The sequence below is a fragment of the Scophthalmus maximus genome, chromosome 1, assembly GCF_022379125.1.
Source record: "Scophthalmus maximus strain ysfricsl-2021 chromosome 1, ASM2237912v1, whole genome shotgun sequence".
Lineage (NCBI taxonomy): Eukaryota > Metazoa > Chordata > Actinopteri > Pleuronectiformes > Scophthalmidae > Scophthalmus > Scophthalmus maximus.
Genome location: NC_061515.1, coordinates 11,900,269 through 11,922,625, shown reverse-complemented (window position 1 = coordinate 11,922,625; position 22,357 = coordinate 11,900,269). Strand labels below are relative to the sequence as shown.

General features: G+C 43.6%; 3 protein-coding genes across 11 annotated transcripts; 1 reads left to right on the top strand and 2 right to left on the bottom strand.

Moving 5' to 3' along the window:
* Positions 1-550: 550 nt before the first annotated feature.
* l3mbtl1b (L3MBTL histone methyl-lysine binding protein 1b) lies at positions 551-11,401 on the bottom strand. 7 transcript variants are annotated; one of them, XM_035634408.2, is made up of 22 exons: positions 10,668-11,401; positions 9,068-9,203; positions 8,633-8,828; positions 8,313-8,511; positions 7,722-7,851; positions 7,475-7,526; positions 6,852-6,946; positions 6,620-6,724; positions 6,375-6,510; positions 6,180-6,283; positions 5,911-6,062; positions 5,653-5,756; positions 5,278-5,363; positions 5,074-5,184; positions 4,868-4,982; positions 4,458-4,557; positions 3,775-3,969; positions 3,526-3,627; positions 3,361-3,425; positions 3,090-3,262; positions 2,684-2,746; positions 551-1,928 (listed from the first exon to the last, which is right to left on the bottom strand). In XM_035634408.2, exons 2-22 carry the CDS (start codon positions 9,176-9,178, stop codon positions 1,800-1,802), a joined length of 2,523 nt encoding a protein of 840 aa, XP_035490301.2. In that variant the 5' UTR covers positions 9,179-9,203; positions 10,668-11,401; the 3' UTR covers positions 551-1,799. The 7 variants fall into 7 exon arrangements, with proteins under 7 accessions (XP_035490301.2, XP_035490377.2, XP_035489897.2 ...); XM_035634484.2 differs by having other exon boundaries at positions 10,563-10,668; XM_035634004.2 differs by lacking the exon at positions 10,668-11,401 and adding an exon at positions 10,432-10,481.
* Positions 11,402-11,422: 21 nt separating this feature from the next.
* On the top strand, positions 11,423-14,863 carry LOC118311262 (transmembrane protein 244-like). The gene is made up of 6 exons (XM_035635014.2): positions 11,423-12,042; positions 12,405-12,490; positions 13,511-13,584; positions 13,668-13,793; positions 13,889-13,933; positions 14,031-14,863. The coding sequence occupies exons 1-6, from the start codon at positions 12,010-12,012 to the stop codon at positions 14,123-14,125; spliced, it is 459 nt and encodes a 152-aa protein (XP_035490907.2). The 5' UTR covers positions 11,423-12,009; the 3' UTR covers positions 14,126-14,863.
* sgk2b (serum/glucocorticoid regulated kinase 2b) lies at positions 14,859-18,511 on the bottom strand. Of its 3 annotated transcripts, none has more exons than XM_035634806.2 (12): positions 18,158-18,511; positions 17,787-17,862; positions 17,622-17,691; positions 17,495-17,520; positions 17,231-17,288; positions 17,056-17,139; positions 16,811-16,942; positions 16,421-16,533; positions 15,831-16,050; positions 15,583-15,675; positions 15,411-15,500; positions 14,859-15,317 (listed from the first exon to the last, which is right to left on the bottom strand). In XM_035634806.2, exons 1-12 carry the CDS (start codon positions 18,222-18,224, stop codon positions 15,156-15,158), a joined length of 1,191 nt encoding a protein of 396 aa, XP_035490699.2. In that variant the 5' UTR covers positions 18,225-18,511; the 3' UTR covers positions 14,859-15,155. The 3 variants fall into 3 exon arrangements, with proteins under 3 accessions (XP_035490699.2, XP_035490617.2, XP_035490783.2); XM_035634724.2 differs by having other exon boundaries at positions 15,583-15,738; positions 18,158-18,500; XM_035634890.2 differs by having other exon boundaries at positions 15,583-15,738; positions 17,622-17,718; positions 18,158-18,207.
* Positions 18,512-22,357: the final 3,846 nt, after the last annotated feature.

The window sequence follows — 22,357 nt, the reverse complement described above, 5'->3', positions numbered from 1 at the left end:
TTACACATCCATTATACATAATGTTTTGTACTGGAAATTCTATATTGGTCTTGAGTCGTGCTCAGTTCAAGTGCAGATTGAGCACAGTTTACAAATACTCGAGTTGATAGGTGAAAGACAAAACAATCCTTGAGGAGCTTTTAATGAAATCACAACAGCTTCTGAGTCAATAGATCAATCTTCGAGACTGGACGCTCTGGAAAAGGCTAGGAAGTACAGAGATCCAGGGTTTACGTATCAAAACAATAATCTAAAAAAAGACTTGGGGCAAAGTCAAAGTCCAGAGCTCACAGGTCAACAGGGCGATACAAGGAGGAGGAAACTCTATTTGCTTTTAAAGACAGAGCGAAGAGATTAGCCTGTACGTGGACCTGGAGTTGTGACTGTTTTGTCAAACTACTTGTTCCTCAAAAATGTATTAGGTGGGGGCACTTGAGTAAGTGTTTTCCACCACTTTGATTCCACAATGTACAGATGAAGACCACAGTTGTAGATAATATCTGTGCATGTGCGTGTGGTGAAATGACCAAAGTCAGTCGAGGACCGCAGATAGTGTGTGCATCTTTTATTTCCACCCATTCCGTCAAACAGCCACATCTACCTCCAGAGCAGCGTACCGTCGCCCCTTTAAATTAGAACACATAAATAAAAGCTGTTTGCATATAAACAGTGGCTAATGTACACATTCCAACTGGTTGAAGTGCACACTCATTTACAGAGACACCGACGATGCTTTTTTGTGTCCCCCCCCCCAAAAAAATTATGAATTGAGGCTCATGTCACAATGTCCGTCCCTGGAGACCGACGTCAGGGCTCTGCATGAACCAAGCCGGAGTAAACTCTTGAAAGAAGCAAAGACAAGTCTTTTTCGTAGCTATATACTATTTACAATGTGAATGACTAGAGGTTATTTGAACCAAACAAGATGATCAGCATCAACAAAACAACTAAAAGATGTTTTTTGTTTTTTTTAAACATTCATATTCATGTGCCAGAGACAAACACAGCTGGTTCATTCCACCTTGAAAGACAGCAAAGTTTCCTTGACTTAACCATTTAGCCCTTAGCTCCACTTGTCACAAAACGATCCCCCGACCAGAGGAGCAACACCCACAGGCTTGTGGGAAATTACATCCTCAACACACTGAATACACACACACGCGCATTCACGCACACACACTTAATGTTAACAATCCCCCATTCAACCTCAGCTTCAGCCAACTCCAAATGAACCAGACTCTCCTGCCTGTGGGGCTAGTGAAGCGGCCCAATTTCTCCACCTAGAGGAGAACAGCTGTACTACATAGTGCTTCTCCACTGGGTTTCACATTTAAAAACCTCTCGATTGTATATTGCAGCTTAAAAAAAGAAAAGAAGAAAAAAAAAAAATTCTGCTGGCAAGAAAAAAGCAACAACCCACAAACATGCTTGTTCCATGTGCTCTGAGCTCGAGCACCGTTTCATTACAACAAAACAAAAAATTCAACAGAATTGAGACACTGAATCCAATTCATTATCTGTACAATATTAACAAGCCTTAAAGGTGCTGTAGTTTTTTTTTTTTAAATGATTTGCTAGGTAAACAAAGACAATATAAGTGAGATCCTCGTGGTATCTTCCCTCAATGAAGACCAGTGCTGTCCGTCACAGAGGGAGCAGAGGGTGTGGGGGGACACATGGACGTTTTCAAGATGATGGCTTCCTCTTCTTTCTGCTTCGGAGCTGCGTCGTCGCAGAAATCAACAGGCTGAGCTAAAGTGTCTTTAGCTGAGAGTTGATTAAAGTGGAGCATCGCGGTCTTACTCCTCGTCGGCGTTCTTCAACATGAGGATGGAGTTGTAGATCTTCAGGGCGGGTCCTAACTTGATTGATAGGATCTTGACAATGTCAGCTTGAGTGAGTAGCAGGAAGGCTTCACCATCTATTTGCTGAAGTAAAAAAAAAAGAAGAAGATTTAGTTTCATATCACTGTATTTTAGAGTTGGATTCTTTGAAATTAATTTATACTTAACATCTTCTTCTTCAAACCTGCAATTGCTGATGTTTTTGACACTTCGGAGTAACAGTTTGGGAACACAACATTGCACTACAGTCGTGTTTCTGTCTAATAATCCAAAAATCTCTCTTTTAGCTCTGTTTTTGGTCTCTACCTACTGCTGAGATAATTATCTGGATCATTACAGCGTTAATGCTCCACAACGTTCGTCGGCGAGTCACTAACCCCGTCTGCCAAAACACAACTGAATCAAATCCTAAACAAAAATATATTCCGCATACACAAATTGAGATAATGTATGTGGGAGCTGTGCACATTGATGATGACTCTTAGGATTGTTGGATGACTTTATAATCACATGAAAACTTGTTGATCTTAATGGATTGTTGTGGGAGAGGATTGGGCCATGATAATATTTTTTTCACAGCTCTTGGGCCTTAAGAATTGACCATATTTAACTTTAACCTTTCACAAGTTATTAAAATGGGCTTAACTGGGAGTTTATCCACGAAGAATTACAAATATTCTTACCTGAGTGGTTTAGTACCATAAAATTTTAAAAGACGTCAATCAAAATGGACAGTATATACAATAAATTAAGAATTAAGAATGTGAAAGAATAATCTTGAACATTTTGCCGTTCTAATCCTATTAAAATCCTGGTTCACTGCAGTACAAAGTTCTCACCTCTGTTTTAAATGTAGCAGCGTGTTCTTTACATCCGGGGAGTCCTTTGATGAAACTGGCCACCTGATCAACGAAAAATAGACAATATGCAAAAAAACAACAACAAGCAGGCTGCAAAACTCACATCATGTTTCAATCAATAAATGTTTATCCACTAATTACAGTGGCTTGCATGTTTTGGCGTGAATCTCAGTTGTTAACCTGACACGTTAACAACAGGCTAATTGGTGATTCGTGCAGTTTCTCTGAACAGCTCGATGCCGTCATGTTAGGTAAGTGAATGAGGAGACTGTCTGCTTTTCATTTGTTGACACTGTGTGTGTGTGTGTGTGTGTGTGTGTGTGCGGGTGTGTGTGTGTGTGTGTGTCTGTATGTGTGTGTGTGTGAGTGGGGAAACATGTCCGACCTCCTCGGCGCTCCAAGTGGCCACTCTCTTGGCAGTCAGCCCCAGGACCTCAGGCAGCAGCTGGCAGTGTTTGTCCCAGCAGAGAGCCACCCGGTGAGGGGGGGAGGTAGAGATGCCGGGGGAGAACACGGACTCGTGGAGGGCCTGCTGCAGAGAGATGGCATCTGGAGAGGCTGAGAAGGAGGAGGAGGAAGAGGGACAGAAGTGAGTGGGGATGAGGTGGTGATCCTCATGTTTCATCTCATCCAGTTTCACAAATGTTCACACACACCTTTACCGTCGCCAATCTCCTCTTTAACATAGTGCATTTTCAGGTATTTGGGAACTGGAGCCGTCCTGAAGAAGACATCAACATACAAGTTCAAAGTCACAAGTTGATGCACGGCAACATTAACTTCAGCAGCACAGTTTGGTGTTATGGCATCACGACCGGTACCTTTTGGGTCTGGTTCCATTGAGGCCCTGCTCACTGGCTCCACCTGGTGGCTCAGGCTGGTTGTTGCGCACGACACGCTCAGCTTCCACTGTCGCCGGTTTCCTAGCAACACAGATAACCCACTCTCAGGAGCCGACCACTGGATAGAGTTGCATGCAGAAACATTGATAGGAGAGCTCCTGGGAGAGCGAGTGGCTTTCATGGTGTGCTCTTGCTTGTGTCATCCTTGTATGTGTCAGTGCGGCCAACCTGTTCTGGGAGTCCTCGGGGGCCTCAGGCTGCTCGGGCGTAGAGGGGGTGTGCGTCGTGGTGTTTGTGTGAGGATCGGGGCGTCGCCCGCGAGGATGAGGTCCGCTGAGGGCGAGGGGCCGCTCTCCGCTGAGACGGTCCGGCAGCAAGCCCTCCTTGTTCAGGTTCATCTCAGAGTAGGGACAGCTCACCTGGCTGCTCACACAAAGACACACACTTTAGCCCCTGGGCCTAAACAAATATTCATCTCATAACCATGAATGAGACCATTAGACAGGTTACAACAATTAGAAATGAAATGCAGCTAAAAAGATCAAAACGCCCACACACACACAACACATTTATGCTGGCGGCAGCCCACACAATTACAAATGACATTCACGAACACTGAAACTATTTCTTCTACTCCTGTACTTACTGTAGACACAAAACAATGATGAAATATGAATACATGAAATTTTAATGATCTGACAATAACTCTCATTAAAGCAGTGTAAGAGAAAATGACAGGACACTCAAACATTGAAATAAATTGTACAGACATCCCTTTCAAAAGTGGAGCATTTACATTACAGTAATGCATTAATCCATAAATTGTTTAAAAATATGACAAATGAAAATGGAGAAGTAATATGTAACAGAGTGAGAAAAGAAGATGACTGAGTATGTGCTACAGTACTAACGTGTAATGGGTCCCATAGCGAGGTCCTCTGATGTGGCCGACCCCATTGCATCCTGGGGTAGGACATCCTTGTCCTGGGGCAGTCACTATATCACTGGACCCTGGAAAACACACACACACACACACAGACACACACACACAGACACACACACACACACGCGCGCGCACACACACACAGACAGAGTGTTAATAATACTATGCCAACAACTGCAAGACCATTCAAAATTTGGATTCATCATAGATTCCTCCCACGACGACATCCAGACGTTAAATGAATGCAGGGGGGCAAATTCTGCTGACTCTGTTGAAATCATAATTTTGGATCCCTCTCCTACTTGTGAGAAACATCGACTGGCCTCGTTGGAAACCGGACAGGACAGGATAAAGATGGGGAGAGTGTAACTGTCTCACCGTTGGGGTACTGTAGAGGGTGTCCAGTTTTCTGGCACCACCCAACGGGGTGCAGATCGGGCCAGTCCGTCTCCACCCAGTAGTTATACTCTGAACTCCAGCCATCAAAATGGATCTAGATGAGAAAAAGGGGGGTAAACAAAAAAAATTTGCAAAGCTGAGCACAGCCAAGTCAAAGAACATTTTGATGAGGAGATATGTCGCACCTTCAGTCGGTGGTCCTCTGTGTCTGCTATGGTCGCAACACGGACGAGCATGGGATTCCTCTTATCAACCGCTTCCACTTTCATCCCAAACTGGAAGCCATGCGGAGGTCGCTGCAAACAGAGTATAATAAAAAAAATCTTTTTACAGGCTGCTGCAGCACATGGAGGATATAGTATAAATCTTGGTATGTGTGTAAAATGTACCGGTTTGAAGGCACGAGCAGGAGCAGCTTGTGTTCCCGTCTCTTCCAGGTATTTCTCCCATGAGAAACTTTTGGCTTGTTTATATTCTAAGATGAAATGCAGACTCATTAGATCCATCAGTCTATTGAAGACAGTCTACACATGAACACAGACTTTATTATAGCAGTATAGTTTTTTTTAAATAGACAGGAATTGACAGCCGCATGCATTGCACTATTGACATAGATTTTTTACCTTGAATATTTTATTTGCTCATTCTTACAGTAGAAACAAAATACCAGAAAGTGTTTAATACTTTAATACTACTCTTAATTAGCATGTCAGATCCTACACTACTCAGGCCCTACAGTAGTGCAGAAAGAAGTTTATACTGACCCACATGTGTCTTGGTCTGTGTCTTACCAGCTGGAGTGGTCAGAGTTAGCTCGGCCTCTTCACAGTACCCCACAGGATGGATGTACGGACTGCTGGCGTCACACCTTGACACATGACAACACGCAGGCGTGTATGTAAATGTGCAGCTGTCCTGCATTTCCAGAAATGTTTGCTCCAAATTTACACAAGCTACAGTAGACCTCCGAGTGGACAAGTGCATAATCTCCGGATCCTTCCCAACTTAAGCCAGACCCTCACCAGTAATCATACGTGTCGTCCCAGTTGTCAAAATGAATGAGCAGGCGGTTGTCGACGACAGCAGCAATGGTTGCTACGCAGATCAACGAGGGGTTCTTCCTATCGATCGCCTCCAGCTTCATTCCTGCTCTGAATCCAGACGGAGTCACAGACTAAAAGAGAGTAAGTTGAGACACGCGTTTAGTCTGTGTACAGTACATACAGTGCATATAGAGTCCCTGAATCAACTTGACCATCTGATGGTTTCAGGGAGTGTGGTTGATGCTCACTGTGTTGAGGCTCTTGAAAAGGTGTTTTGGGGCCAGCTGACCCCTGCAGTTCTTCACATACATGCTCCAATTAAACTCTCCATCTTTACAACCTGCAAGACAAACTGTCATAAAAGGTTGCCACTGACATTAACAAAAATGTTTCATGTTTTTTCATCATGAACAGGCAGGTGCGTCGGTCATTTTTGTTTCTACCTTTAGGCAACAGCAACTTGTGTCCGTTCTTCTCACACCAGCCAGCCGGTTTCAGGTCCCATGAGTCAGCGTTGGCCCAGAAGTCATAGCATTCTGGGTAACCGTCAAAGTGAAGCCTCACCCTGTATCCCTGGATCTGAGGGGCAAAGAGACACCAGGTTGGACATTCTTACGTATCAACAGGGATAAAGACACACACACAGTCTTCTGCTGAATCAACCATTAACAACCAGTGGCGCCTGTACCTCAGCGACGGTGAGCACACAGAACAGAGACGGGTGTGATGGGTCAAGTCCCTCCAGCTTCATTCCAACCTTGAAACTGTTCCTGCTTTGAGGAAACGACTGGTGCTACGAGACAAAATGTACATCACAGCACAGTTCAGTTAAATCGACGCCAGATAAAGAGAAGAAAAATTAACATCTGGTTAGAATAAATAACATTAAGGTGGCAGTTGTATATTATAAAGAATTATACCTCTTTGAATAGTTTAACAGGGGCAGCAATGGCCCTCTCCTCTTCAATGTAAGCGGGCCAGCTCCATGCCCGCTTCTTATTGGGAGGGGCAGCCACTGTGGTGGGAGAAAAAATTAAAACATTATGCATACAGTTTATCAATCTTCACCCAGTTTGAATTATAATTTTATTCAGATCAGCGCCGTTTACATGGCATTAAAGACCACCAGATCACGAGAAGTGAATAAAAAAAGTTTTTAATTCATAACTAGGAACTTCAAGTACTTGTGGAAATGCACATAATATTAACATGTAGAACCTAACCCAACGTATTGTCTACTTTTACACGTACAGACAATAAAGACATTAACATGGCAGTAAGAAATAATACCAACTTATATAAGTTAAAATAAAAGCTACAGGTGATACAATCTCTTACCAGGTGAGACAGGTCTTCAATATTGATTAAATTTCTCACAAGAAAAACAGCAACATTTGAAGATGAAATAAACCAGATTTAAGAAATGTCCTTCAGGCTTTTTGATTTAGGTAACAATGTCACATATTTAAAGGTTTTTTAATATGATGTAGACACCGGGAGACAAGAAAACAATCCCTCTCCATCCCTCCTTCCCCTTACATACCCAGTTTTGCAATTTTGGCCCCTCTCCTGCCTTTGGTCGTCTTGGCTTTTTCCTACGAAAAGATGAAATGAAAGGAAACATGTCAATATTCAGCATGATAAACTATTTTTCCTTGTATGTTATCTTGACTTACAGAAGAAGCAAAAGAATGGCAACATTTTGAGAAAAGAATGGGAAAAGTTTGTAGTGACCAGTGGCAATAGAAGTAAACAACAATGATGACAAATGCTCAGAGTCTCCTCCTTACCTCTGGTTCCTCTTGGTTGTCTTCCTCTTCGTCACCGGAATCCATGTAGATCTTCCTCTTTTTGCGCACACGTTTACCCAGCCTCTCACCTTCAACTGTCTGAGCCTCTCGAGCTTCCCCTGGAGACGATCTGTTTAAAAAATGAGAGATTTGGCCTGTGATGAAACAACATACCAAAATAATCTGAAAGACAACAAAGAGGCGTTTCGAGCAGAGGTTTTCAAAGTGGGAGGAGGGGTTCCTCTGGGGGGGCACAGTAGTTTTGGGGAATTTTTTTTCTCTCAAGTTTCTATTGAAGGAATTAATCAAGCAACAATGTTGACGCTCCCCGACAAGATCGTTGCGTTGTTGTGAGTGCTTGCGATTGTGTGCAAAAGTTGTTTGACAAGTTATGTCAAACAGCAATTAGGCCATCATTGCTCAATTGCAGAGTGTCTATGGGATCAAATAACACAACAATGATCAAGTAGGCGTCCAAATATTAAGCAAGTAAACTACGGTCTGGCAAGGGGGCGCTTAAATTTTGTCCAAGTGGAAGTCCACAGACTTTGAAAACCCCTTCCTGAGAGAAAACAAGGTTTGTGATTTCACCTGCCACTGGAGGGTTGTGCACAAACGGAGCTACAGAATTTTCCCTGAAAGGCAGCGTCCCGGGAAAAACGTCCACCACAGGCTCGGCATCGTGACAGCTCCCCATTTGGGCCCATGTCAGCGCTAGAGCCAACTTCAACACTGGGACCATCCTCAACGCTGGGGCCCTCCGCTAAAGACAGAAGGACGGGACCAGCAGCTTGAGGAGAGAGAAGAGGATAAGAGGGGCTGATACTGAAGTCGTTCATTGTGCAAAACAGGGGTGAAGCACTACAACGCTTTATAAATATGATGTAATGATTTAACCTGTGCCGGCATACCTTTAGCTTGAGACGATCCCGGCCGACTCTGATTGGCGGGAGCTTTGGCTATGCTGGTCTGCGATTGGCCCTCTGGGGGAGGGGTGGGAGTATGAGACGGAGCTGGGTTCAAGGTCTTACGGTTAGGCTCAGTCTCCTGCCCTTTGACCTCGAGGTCTGTGACAATCTCGAGGGTCCCAAATTCTGTCATGCGAAACTGAAAGACACAAAGAAAAACAGCAGATATGCCTATCAGGTTTTCGCCATTAAACACTGGCGTTTCTTCTCTTTTCCCCCTGAAGGTTAATGGGTTTTCCGTTGTTGTCTATGATGCTAAAACAGTTTAGGGAAACCCCTGCTCTTACAAATCTCCATTTTATCAAGAGACTTGTGAACAAACATTAAGACGGTGTAAGACGATCTCGGAAAAGAGCACAAAACAAATGTCTCCCATACCCTGATGTCGCTGCCCGGCAGCGTGGCGATACCATCCTTCCAGTCCAGAGCACCCATCATGTCAAACTCCGCTCCCTGGGAGGGGCCGTCGCTGGGTGGAGTATCCGTCATTCCCACTCCTCTAATATCCGCCAACCTGCAAAAACCACAACAAAGAGATCAAAGACAATATCACGCGCTAACACAAAACCATCCCCAAATGTTCAAAATATGTAAACAGATGGAATAAATGGAACCCCAGCCCTTCGATCCATTTAAATGATGCCGTTGTTTTTGTCTATTTCCCCCCCCTGTATCTCTTGTTGTGACTGTCTCGTCTCCATCTCTGGGCTCCAAACTACAAATGGGAGTTTTCTACCTGCACTTGTAAACAGCACCGCGCAGCATCACCGCTAGATGGCGACGGTGCGCCGGATCGCAGGATACACCATGCACTTCGATTTCAGACAAAACAGTTGAATAATAATATTGTTTTGCTCGTCAACAAACGGCGAAACGCGCGCACAAACGGCCCCGTTGGCACGAACCTCCACCGGGGCCGTTGACAAACGCGAGGAAAGACGTGTCAACTTTAAGTTAACCGCACAAGTTCATCTTTTCCCCGTTTTATCAGTATCTCCTGAAATCGGCCGTTTGCCTCGTCACGAACAACTGAGTGCGTCATTTGTTCACCAATCTCCAGGAGAACACTGTTTTCTGTGACGACCGGCCGAACTTACGTGCGTTTTAATCCGACTGAAATTACGATATAACGTTTTAGTGTTGACGCATGATCAACAATGAATTAACGTCTGGTTTTTCTGTTGGCACCGAGCTCGTAACCATGTGGAAAGTGAACAACGGGGCGAGCTAATGGCTCTGGATTAAGTTTGACTTCGCTCCCCTGCGCCTCAGTTTTATTCTGCCCATTAATAAAGTGTATGTAAGAGCGCCCATGATTAGCATTCGTCTCATACAAAATGGCGGAGCATAGGAAGAGGCCACCAACACGTTTAAACTATGTAAATTACTCAAGTTACGAATTTAAACAAATCGTGCGAGGCCGCCTCGCGTCGAACACAAGCGGACGGGTGCCGTGTAATTTCCCGACTCGGTGTTTTCCGCCACTCTGGCTATTTTCTTCACTTTCCCCTTGTCACGGAATGTCAGCCCGGGTTGCTAGCTACCGCTGACATGAAGCTAGCAGCCAGCTAGCTCCGCTCCGTCCGCCTGAACGGGGCGAAGCTACACGGTTAGCCGTAGCATTGTGACTGGATGCAGCCTGCTAAGGACAATCTGTAATAAATAAGTTTCCCGGTTAATAACAACAGGGAAACGCATTTTTGCTCAACGTCAATATTTGGCACAGCATCGCACGCACTCACAACAAGGCGACGCTCCTGTCGGGGAGCGTCAACATTGTTGCCTGATTAATTCCTTCAATAGAAACTTGAAAAAAAAAAAACGCGATTTATTCTCGCCGTTTTAAATCAGAGTGGAAATAACGTGAACTAACCCCGCGGAGCGAAGCCACGGCCGCTCTTACAAATATCGCCACCGCTGAGAGAAATAAATCAACCTTAGATCCCGTATTGTTTAAAAAAAAAAATGTGGAACTCACCTCGTTTCTGTTTTAACTCTTATTTAGAGCAGGATAGGAGAGAGGGATGCGCATGCGTGCAAGATGCGCTGCCTGACAACTTTGGGTCTCGGAAAAGTTCTCTATCGGTGGTTAATACCAGGCCTGCGTGCAGGCACAACACGCCCAGAACCCCAAAACTGACTTCACTGGCGGTACAAGGAACACCAGCACCGGAGCGGGGCTCATGTTTCACTCTTTGCCTGTACCAGCCTCAGGAGTCCCCCCCCCCTCCACCAATAAGCAGTACGACTGTGTATCGGCGGAGCGCAGAGACCGCAGTGTCTCCCATTAACGTCCAGGAGCGGTCGGTTCATCCTCCACCAGCCCCCTCTCCGTCAGTTCAGAACTCCCCGCGATCGTTTAACCAGCAGCAGCTCGGGCGGTGATCAGTATGTACACGTGCAGGATTAAATACTCGGCCCTGTAAAAAAAAAACAACAACAACAACACACCAAGTGACATTTTCAACATAAAAACCAGCAGAACACGTGGCTTGCCCCAAAAGTCCGGACTGATTTGACACATCCACAGTTATGTGCCATGAGAGGGATCATACATAATAACAGCTGCGTGCGGCGAGATCGGAGAATATTCGAAAAACACACGTCTCGTTCGTTTCACGTTGGTGTGCAACGAAATATCTTCTCTCACGTGACAACACGCGACAACTTGGGTCTTGTGTTGTCTGAATCTCATCAACTAAGATTGTCTGTGGCGGCGCCTCCTCTCGTGGCTCATGGAGACTGATGGCTGATGTGTGGTTTATGCTCCGTTTAAAGTAAGCCGCGGCGTCGCTTGCGAGCTGATCATTATTGTTGGTGTTGTTGATTTGAAGTGTTAGTCGGGTCGCCGGTGGTCCACACACACATACTCGTGTTCAACACACATGATCTTCAGCTAACCTGCAGTGTTCAATCCCTCCCACATAGGGCGGCTATGGCTTTTCCCCCCTCCGGTAATAAAAAGGCTGCAGAGATCTCGTCGTTTTTCTCACTATATCCCCCCCCCCAGAAAATAGACAGCACCCGAAGCATGAACGTTTGATTAACCCCAACGTGTGCGCGACGGGCAGACGTTGAGGAAAGTCTTTATTTCGGTCAACAAAGGCCGCCCCGACGCGAGGTGAAATGAGTTCAGACTCGGGCTGTGGACGCGGTGGCGGAGGCGCTGTGCGTTGGCGTGGTGTCCCGCGGTTGGCCGCTAGGTGGCGGGACGAGTCCAGTTTGCGGGGGGGATTAGCGGGGCTCGTGCAGTCCGCTACCGGCAGCCTGCGTTCTTCTTTTTATAACCGCCTGTAAAACAGCAAGTGCAAAACCATGAGATGGCATTCAAAGGCAAAGCGGTCGACTCGAAGGTAAGACAAGGGGCAAAAGGTAACGTGTCGTGATTTGACCTCTCTGTGTGGACTGTCAGGGGGGAATCGTGTGCGGTGGGCTAATGGAGGATGACGTGACAGGCTGCTGGTGTTATGTCTGACGGGTGTGTTTTTATGTCAACACACAGGTGAACTATTTATTATTTGTTTGAATCCTAACTAAATGCAGCAGATACGAGTCGCGATGTGCCTGCAGCCTGTACAGCAGTTGTGCTGCTGCTCAGACAGCTCCACGTCAGTGTTGCTCTACCTGGGTCTGTGTGGTGATGTCGCTTTTAACGAGACCGACCGGACACTGTGTCGTGAAGTAACGACTCGTTGTCCTGTCTCCACTCCCACAGGCCGTGCTCCTCAACCTGCTGCAGTGTCTGCTCATATTCTACTCTCTCTTCTACATGATCGGGAGCGTGTGCTTCGGTGCCTTCAGGTTTGAAATCCCTCACACACATGCGCACAGGGCTGTTCTTATTATCAATGCACCTCCTACACCACCCCCTCCCTCTCTCTCCTCCCATAATCAGTCAGGGTGTGGTTATTATACTACTGAGTATATTACTAATCCTCATACTTAGTTATTGGTTTCCTGACCAGCATTCTCCTTACAAACTCTATGATGACAACATAGAGAGTTACACAGAGCAGCGATCCTATATTTCCTAATGACGGTATTGGAATTGCCTGGAAAGATTTTTGCACGAAATTATAGACAATATTCGAATCTAGTAAAAATTGATTGTTTGACACCCGGCCGATACAATCAATCTAGTGGAATTATTTCAGTTAAGTGTACAACAATGAACATTGTTCCCATTTTATAATATTTATCATCACACTACAGTCATTTCCAGGGACTGCCAGATGAATTTACAGTTACATGTCTGTTCCTTCCATAGAAATCAAAGGAAGCTGTGGGACCTGTGCAATAAAGTGTTACGAAATTAACTCTTTTTTTTTTACTACTTACAACTTAACAGAATACATTTTTTTAGGAATATGCAGCCCAAAACAGTGTCAACAGAAATGTCTATATTAATTATATATTATTATATATTAAATCATATTTATTGTTGTCCTTATATGGTGAATATTCTTAAATAAAACAGTGTCAAAAAAACACATTATCACATATAAACCAGGGCAGGTAGTACAAGGTTATGTGTAGACTGCAGTTGTGGTATTTTGAGGTGATGAGATACAGCCACAGTGCACAGAGAGCAGCAGGGAGGGCAACAGGAGCTGAGGGACAAAGTACAGTAGATCATCCAAGACTTTAAAACAGCTCTGGTGAAACATGGATGGAGATTTATCTCAAATTGTAAGTCCTCTTTCATGAGTGTTCACATCCTGAGACTTATTTATCAGGACCCCCAGAAGACAGGTAGAGATCACAAGAGCTGAGACACATTAACATTTAACACCAATTGCTCTGTAATGTCTCTTCTTTTAGGTTGGATCACTTTGACGGACTGATTCCATTTGACTTTAAGACCGAACTTGCTGAATCCAACTCCAAATACTTGGGTGAGCATAGTTAACGCATGATCGTCGATGAGTGTGACCTTTGTACTAATGATGCATTTCCTTGCTGCATTGGTGTCCCTCAGTGAACCTCCTGTCTTTGGAGCTCACCTACTTTTGCAGCGGCCTCTTGTTTGCTGCGGTGGTGAGGAGGCGCGTGTGGGACTACGCCCTCACTGTCACGCTTCTGCATGTAATGATCACCAGCCTTGGTGAGGAGAAATCTTCACAATGTATCTACGCACTTTACTCACTCAAGTTTACTGAATGTGCCGTGAAACCGCAATGTTTTGTTTCCGTGTTGCAGTGATGTTGGAGTTTCCCATGGTGTGGCAGTGGTGGCTGGCTTTAGGTAAAACGAACATGACCGAGCCTTGATCTGTAAGCTATTGCATCTTACTTTGTGAGTTCAGCTCTCTTTAATTCTGTACCTTGTTGTTGTTCCACAGGTAGTGGCTTGTTTCTGATGATCTGCAACGGTCAGCTGATAGCTTATTTTACCTGTCAGAGTGACCAGAGCTACGCCTCCTTCAGCATCTACTGATAAACAGAGTATCTCTGTGAATGAACAAGTTTAATTATCAGTGAAGACAATGTGCCGGTAATGGGCTTTTGTTCTGTTACTGTTTGCTTGTTATGAGTATAAGACTCACAAGCACACTTTGAAGCTGTTTTCAGACATGAACTCCAGAAATGCAAGCCCTGGAAAATGTTGCCGTTCACCTGAGAGGAACGCAGCAGGAGATTGTCTGGGTCACACACGTTCACAACAGCAGGGACATTTCCAGAACATTCAGGCGACGGGTGGTACCGGGGACAAGACTGCAGGAGGCAGAACGTGACGCCCATGAATTTGCTGTAGATTTTTCCTGCCGTATTCTCACATGGGCTCACTTCTACATTTTTCGGAGGTTTTGACTGGCAGGGAAAGGGACATTTGCAGACATTTGTGTTTTCACAAACAGCCCCTTTGGGAAAGTTCAGGAAAAATGTCCAGATATAAGTGCATGTCTCAAAGCAGCTTAAATCAGCGCTGGGCCCAATTTGTCAACAATTTGTCAACTGACTGGCATCCTGCTGATTTCATGTAAATGCCACAAGGAGATGTTCTCTGTATTGTTCTTCTGATGCACAATGCCTCTGACACTAAGCAGTATTTTAGGGCAGCTTGTGAAGTATTTCAGTATTTTTTTATGTTAACTGTGAATGTAAAAGCTGAATGGGAACATTGCAATATATGTTGTAATTCAAATATACAAAAGTGAAGTTTTGAACAATGACACTCCTCTATATTTATTATTTTATTCCTCTTATACATTTAAGTTGCAAGGACTTAAGAAATAGTGACCGGCCTATTTCACATAATGAACCAATACTGATACTTAAAATAAAAGCAATAAAATATTCAAATATGTAATTTCGTTTGAGTGTAACCAGTAAAAACTATCGGTGTGTTGCAGTTCTGGTATCTTAGAATCTTCTGCTCAAGTCTTTAAAAATAGCCTTGATTTAATAATTTATGATATAAAAAATAAATATTTGAACAAACATACTCCCAGAGGGTTTGGGTGCAGTTATGAAACCAGCTGTGATGTCATGTACTCCACTGGGTTTATGTAGGAGAATCCTGGGAAGGCCTCGCTGCCCGGGCTTGCCGGGCAGCGCTCATTCACAGAGGAAGGGACCGGTTGTAGCGTGAACTCGGGGTCGATGTGGCTAATATCACAGGGACCAGTCTGGAGCAGGAAGAGGAATAAACATACACTAAGGTCAACTGTGCAGAGGTTATAAACTATAGTGCTCTTCGCTCATCTCTGAATCACTCGTACCACATTTGGGATGAACGGGGGTGTCACTTTCCTGGCCAGGAGGTCATCCCAGTCGATGGAAGCAAAGAAGGGATGTTCCTGTAGTTCCACCTGCAAACACAACAAAATCAGACCCTCTGTTCTTCTGCGTGTTCATCCCAGTTTGTCACTCTTTTCTCGTGTGTGCACTTACAAGGTCACTGCTCGCCCCTAAGCGTTTGGAGACGTCCCTCTCCAGCAAGCCCTCCAACAGTGAGCGTGCAGCAGGAGTCACCCCACTACCCAGCTGCAGGGGAGCATTAAGTTTATTCTCAAACATCTCTGCCATGTTGCGGCTGTAAAATGGAGGCTGAGATGGAGAACGGAGAGATGGTGTAAGGTGAAGATGCCGAGGAAGGTTAGATTATGAATAAGGAAACAGGTCATTTCAAGTTTACTTACCAGTCCATAGAGCATCTCAAAAAGCACAGTGCCGAGTCCCCACCAGTCCACTGCTGGACTATACGGATGGCCTTGTAGCACCTCTGGAGCGAGGTACTCTGGAGTCCCACAGAACGTATGCATAGTCCCACCTAGGGCCACACCTTCTTTACACAAGCCAAAGTCAGTCAGCATCACATGGCCCCCGCTGTCCAGCAGGATGTTCTCTGGTTTGAGGTCTCTGGCAGAGAAACAGATGGGAACAAACGCATTAGTTTAGTCTAGTTTGAGTTCTTGCCAAAACTTATATTAGCTGATCTTGCTGTTGTTTTTCTTTTATTTTCCTCTTGTTTTACATTGGCTTTTTTTTTCTGTCTCTTTAACCTTTAATGCTGCTGGAGGACAGTGGGGGCTGATATGATGGTATTTCTGCGATAACATTTTCTATGCAGTGCCCTCAAGGCAAGCATTTCACTGGGATTTCCCCTGCATGAATAAATTAAACAGGCAGAACATGTTTAAATCAAACATGAGCAAAGAAAGTGAGCAAGCGGTGAGGCGAGGAACACTTGGAAGAGAGCTAATGTGTGTGTGTGTGTGTGTGTGTGCACCTGTAAACGATGTCAAGAGAGTGGAGGTAGCCCACCGCCATGGCCATCTCTGCAGTGTAGAAAGCAGATCTGGGTTCAGCAAATGACCCCTCTCTCTGGAGGTAGTAAAAAAGCTGAGGACAAACAGACAAGATTTCATAAATGACATTGAAATAGAACTCAACAGTTGAACTATGGGGAGAGTGGTTATGCCCGGTTGACCCCCGGTTTCTGTGTTAAAATGACTTGCTGGTATATGCAGGAATGTCATTTTACTGATTAAAAATAACATTCTGTTTGAAATACAATAAAAAGTAATGGTTAAAGGCAAAAGGGAGAGATACAGTCATTCCCCCCTATTTTCAGCCATCACACCATTGGCAGAGATATGTCTCTCTTTTCAACACATACCTCCCCTCCATTGACGTAGTCCAGAACGAAGTAGAGCATATTTGGTGTCTGGAAAGAGAAGTTGAGTCCCACTAGGAATGGATGTTGTAGTCCCTTCAGCAGCACACTCCTCTCAACCATCACGTGCCTCTGCTGCAGACACAACAGATACAGTGAGAAGATATATCTATCTATCTATATAGATAGATAGATAGATAGGTAGATAGAGAGAGAGGGAGAGACAGATAGATAGATAGACAGATTACCTCCTTCCTCTTGACGACCATCTGTTTCTGCAGCACTTTCACAGCGTAGTAGCCTCCCTGTTTTCTATGTCTTGCGAGCAGAACCTGTAAAAGTTTGAAATATGATATTTAATGTCCCAGCACCAAAGTGTGGAGGGAGAAAAAAGCACCAAGAACGAGAATAGAATATTCGCACCTTTCCAAAGCTTCCTCTTCCGATAACTTTGAGGTAGTCAAAGTCTGACGGCTTCATCCTGTTTAATACAGCGATGGGAAACTGTCAGACATTAGGCATACTCTGTGATGAGGGGTAACCCCAACTCTTTGGTCATAGCAAGTCAAAAATAATGTATTAACTGCCATACTAAGTGCAAATGTTATGCGTCATTGAAACATTCAATATAGGAAAAAAAACGAGTTTTTTCCTCAACAGACTGTTACAGACAGTCACATAACTTACTGAGAGGTTTCTGTGTTCACCGAGCTCTGAGGAGAGAAAGGACACAGAGGGACAGGGAGGGGTCACGAGGTCAGATTCAGTTTCATCTCCTGTCAACACACTTTAAAATCCTCCTCTCTGTGCTCACCACGGGGCTTTTCTTCTCCGTCTCTTTTCTCAGCCTGCTCTGTCGCCGCAGGATTTTCTGTGCGTCCAAGCTTCAATCAAGAGGTTGAAAAACAGGACTTTTTTTTTCATGAAATTAAACATTTTGAAAAAAGTTGAACACATAATTATTTTTTTTCTAACTCACTGTTGGCAGAGTTGTTGACTGGAAACGAGTTTGTGTAAGAAGTCACTGAAGCCAACTTTCTTCCCCTTGAGCAGAGCTGTAAGACAGTCAGGACACAGCTACATGACACACTTTAATGAAGTTATGTAACTTTTGGAACAAACTTTTCAGTTAAATTCTCCTCTAAAAAAAAGTATTCTAAAGGGATTAAGCATTGGTAAAGGTAATTGAATATAACATTTCTATCATAAATATACACATTTTGTCACTTGTTTGTAAGTTAAATGTTTGCTCTTTATGTATTTGTCTATGTTTGATTAATGAGCAAACAGTTAACGGTTACCTCGACATAAAAAAGAAATGAATATATAATCAAAATATTTGAATCTCACCTGAGAAAAACGACACAAGCCGTGTCATTTTGGAGTAGGTCATCGGCCGGTCTTGAGTCACGGTCATCTTGGTGAAGAGGAGGAAGAGGAAGAGGATGAAGAAGAAGATGAAGACTGGTGTTTTGTGAAGATTTAAAAGAGGAGAAGAAAGCTGGTCGCCAGTGGAGATGAACCGTCCCGCGGCACAGCTGCTCAGCTCGTGTCACACCGTCACCGACCCGCTGCTCCGTCAGGGGCCGTTAAAGTAACACACGGAGAGGGAGGCGTTTGAGTGCCCTCGGAGAAGCCACGACTCGTGTGATGTGCGCGCGCACAGCCGACCATAATGGAGAAGCCAGCCCGAGTCAGCATCTGGCACAGAAACTGCCACAGTCATTCTCACTACTGAGTCGTGTCGAGGAGGAGAACAAGGTCAGCATCGAAGCAGAATCGACGTCTAATGGGAAACGTTTATTTATTAATTTATATTCAAATGATAAATATCATTATATGAATACAATTTGTTATTGTTCATTTGTTTTATATATAAATAGTCCTTTTGGAAATGTGAAATACTTTCTGACAGGCCAAAATTAATGAATGGTTCAAAGCTGTACGTAATGGCATGATTAATGGTTCATAAATATAATAAAACTATTGCTTTATAGACCAATTGTAAAAGTTTAGGTTGCCATGCAGAATGAGGAGGTTCTCAGACCAAGAACAAGGATCCAAGTTCAATTTTGGTGGAATAATGGTAAGAGTATAAAAAGCTTCAGCAAACTCTGGTTTTCCCTGCTCCCCAGTTTTAGAACAGCAGGCTTTGGCACTTTGCTGCAGTTGCAGCATTGTGGCAGTTGTTTCATTGGAACATGGAACTTTTAATCTTAAGGCCCTTTCCACGTTTCTCCTTAATCTGCTGACACCTCAGTGGTATGTCAGCACTTTGGACAAACATGTCTGCCAAGTGAACAGTAACTGTAAATTAAGTAAATGTTGCTCATTATGGACAATCAGTAACACAAACTCCTGCATGGGGGTTGGGTTGTTGTGTGTCAGGTTTTTTGCAGTCACAAAAAAAAGGGATGGGAAGGTGAAAAGTTGGGTCGATGAATGCACGGCAAGTTGTAACACAAAACTGCTTCTGGCACGTGAAGGGCAGCATATTGAGGGCATGCTGCTTTGTGAAAAGCAGAACCAGGCACTCGTGAGCAGGGGACATAGTAACCCAGTTAACTTTCTTCTATAGGGGAACTTATTTTTTTGACACGCCCTTATTTCTATCTCTCTGTTTCTGTATAGGCCTCTATATCACGGGTATGGGTTTTCTTCTCACATATTCCAGAGTCACAGGTGGTTTGAGGGAGGACTGCATTTCGCCAGTAAGTCTGTGAGTGGGTGGCAACGCTCTGAGTATAGGACATGTACTGTGTGTGTGTGTGTGTGTGTGTGTGTGTGTGTGTGTTAGCCCTTATGCCATGTATGTAGAACAAGACAAACTAAATCCTCAAGGGCACATTCACACACTGGTTCATGTCACTTTTAAGGACATTTCATACACACACACCAGCCTACACAATCAGTCAGTCAGTATCATTTTCATGAGAGGGGTTCTGAAACCCTTACATTCATCTTGAACCTAAGGATAGGTAATGGGTCATGGAAACTATAGGACATGTTTAAATGCGTGACAGGATTCCAGCATATATGACAACTCCATACATCTGTCTTCCTGTCTCGTGTGGCTGCTGCACACCTGAGCAATGGCACGGCCTGTCCACACCATTGCAGACCCAGTTTTATGCTTGTGATATATGACCAGACTCCTGCATGATTTTACATACAGCTATAGTGGCTTGTTGTTTTATATCCCAGCAGTTCACACACTCCTATTAGTCTCTGACATTATGAAATCCAAATCTTTCTGTCTGCGACTGAATAACATAAGCACAACTTCATGTCAACGGGTGGTTATATAATAAATGGAAATAGAAAGAGAAACTCAGTTGGTGGTAAACAAATACCTCAGAGGGACAAGGAACAGAACATGATTTAACTTAGTAAATAGGTTAAAAAAAAGTTAAAGATACACACATATTAAAGGGATGCAGGAAGTAATCAAAGGAGTGATGGGGCTTTGTCATGAGATATAATAAAACTAAAGGTTTAACAGGAAGAATTGCCTTAAACTGGGGATGAGCAAATGATATCAGAATAAGAGTTTGTGACTCAGATAAATGGGACATGAAGTGCAGATACTGAAATAAGGACAGGTTTGTCCCTGTGTCATGGTGTCTAAATTTGGAGTCCAGGGCAGAGTTGGTGGTGCAGGGTGTGTTGGTTAGTGTTGCAGAAAGATGATCCTCAGTCAGCAACAGGGGGAGGTTCCTCTCTGTTCCTGTACAGTGGTTGTGGGGGGGTGTCACCCCAAAGTGAACCAGTCTCTGCTAGTTTGACCAGCCGCCCTCAGACTGCAGCCTCTTGACCCGAACTGGTTCTGTCTGGTTTTTGCATCTGCGGGTGTGCAACAGGTGACACTGAACACAAAGCACATGACAGTCTTGACAGTCTGACAGCATTTAGGAAGGCCAGACAAGCAGACAGCAGATCAGCCAGTGAGTGTTGGAAGAAGTACAGTATTAGCAGTAGCACCAGTGCATTCATATTGCAAGCAAGTAGACTACAAGTAGAACACATCAAAAATAAAAGTACTCTTTCTATAGAAGACTGGCTCCTGTGTGTCTGAAATATTATTATTTGAGCTACTGAGCTACTGAGCTACTGCGCCACAGGACCAGGCCTTACACCTGCAGAATCTCATCACTACTCCCAAAGCCCACATCAAACCCTGGCCTCAATTTCAGAAAGCCCCAATCCTCACTCATCCCCTATCCTCTATTGCCCATGTCTCTTTCCTTAATTTAATGCACTTTGAAATCTCTGTTAATTAGTCATGTCATGTTGTTTTTAATTCTCACTCCGCTTGTCTACATAGTGTCAGAGACCTTGGCACACTTAAAATGCAGATTGATGTTTTGAAATTGTGCAAGAGTCAAACAATTTGGTTTCAGACACAGATCACAGGCCAAAACAGACATTTGTTTTTTTAATTAGTGTAAGATAAGAGTTATTGTAGGTTAGTTTTTTTAGGTAGATGTTTGGATTTTTTTTTTTAAATTTCTTAAAAAGAGTGTTTCTGTTCTTATTTTGTCTGTTTGCATCTTGAATAGATACAACTATTGTGAAAGGTATGATGTATACACAGCATACAAACACTTTTCCCTACAATGCATTCAGATATACAGTCATTTAAAGTCAACAAACACTTGTTTAGCAGAGGTGGAAAACTGAAAACCAATACAAAATCATGTCCTAAAAGAATAGCATGATTATGAGTACAGCTAGATTATGTGACATCTAATGAAAATAAAGATGTGTTTTCAATACAGGAGAAAAAAAAAATGATCCCATGGTTTCCATCTCGCTTCTCTCTGTTTTTTTTTCTATTAACTATACTATGTAGAAAACACATACAAAATGTCCAGAAAGTTATTTAATGAAGAAAAACGTTCCTTATAAAATAAATACACTTTCATCAAGGTGTTACTCACCAGTGAGAAAATGTATTATTATTAGAGTTATTAGCAGTGTTTGGAAAATGTACTATTATGCAAACAGTATAACAAGTTGATTTTCTGTGCTGAATGCTCAGACATGGCAGCAGTAGTACTTAATCTGTCCTGTAGATGGTGACAGCAAACCAGAGGAACTGACCTCTCTGTTTTCTTCTTTAACCTCAATATACTGTAACAGGACAAATTCAGCACTTTGTCATCTGCCTGCTGTATCTTTATCTTTAGCCATAATCTTGCTTGTTTGATATCAGAGAAGGACAAAAAGCAATTTTTGTCTCCTTTTCTTTTTCAGTGGGTCATCCAAGAGGGGGGAGAAAACAAATCAGCAACAAGTCTTAGTTCAATAATTACCTTCCTGAAGCAATTGGTTAAACTGATTGATCATTTAAGCTTCCAGCTTGTCGAGCATTGAGGTCTATTTGTTTAGTTTAACTAAGAATTGAATACCTCTGAGTCAGTTGTTCCTTGGACTCATAGAGCCACCTGGATGGACAATTTTCACTATTTTCTGACACTTTATAGACTTAATGCTTTAATCAAATATGTGAAACAATAACCAATAGATTGATGATGAAAACACTGGTCA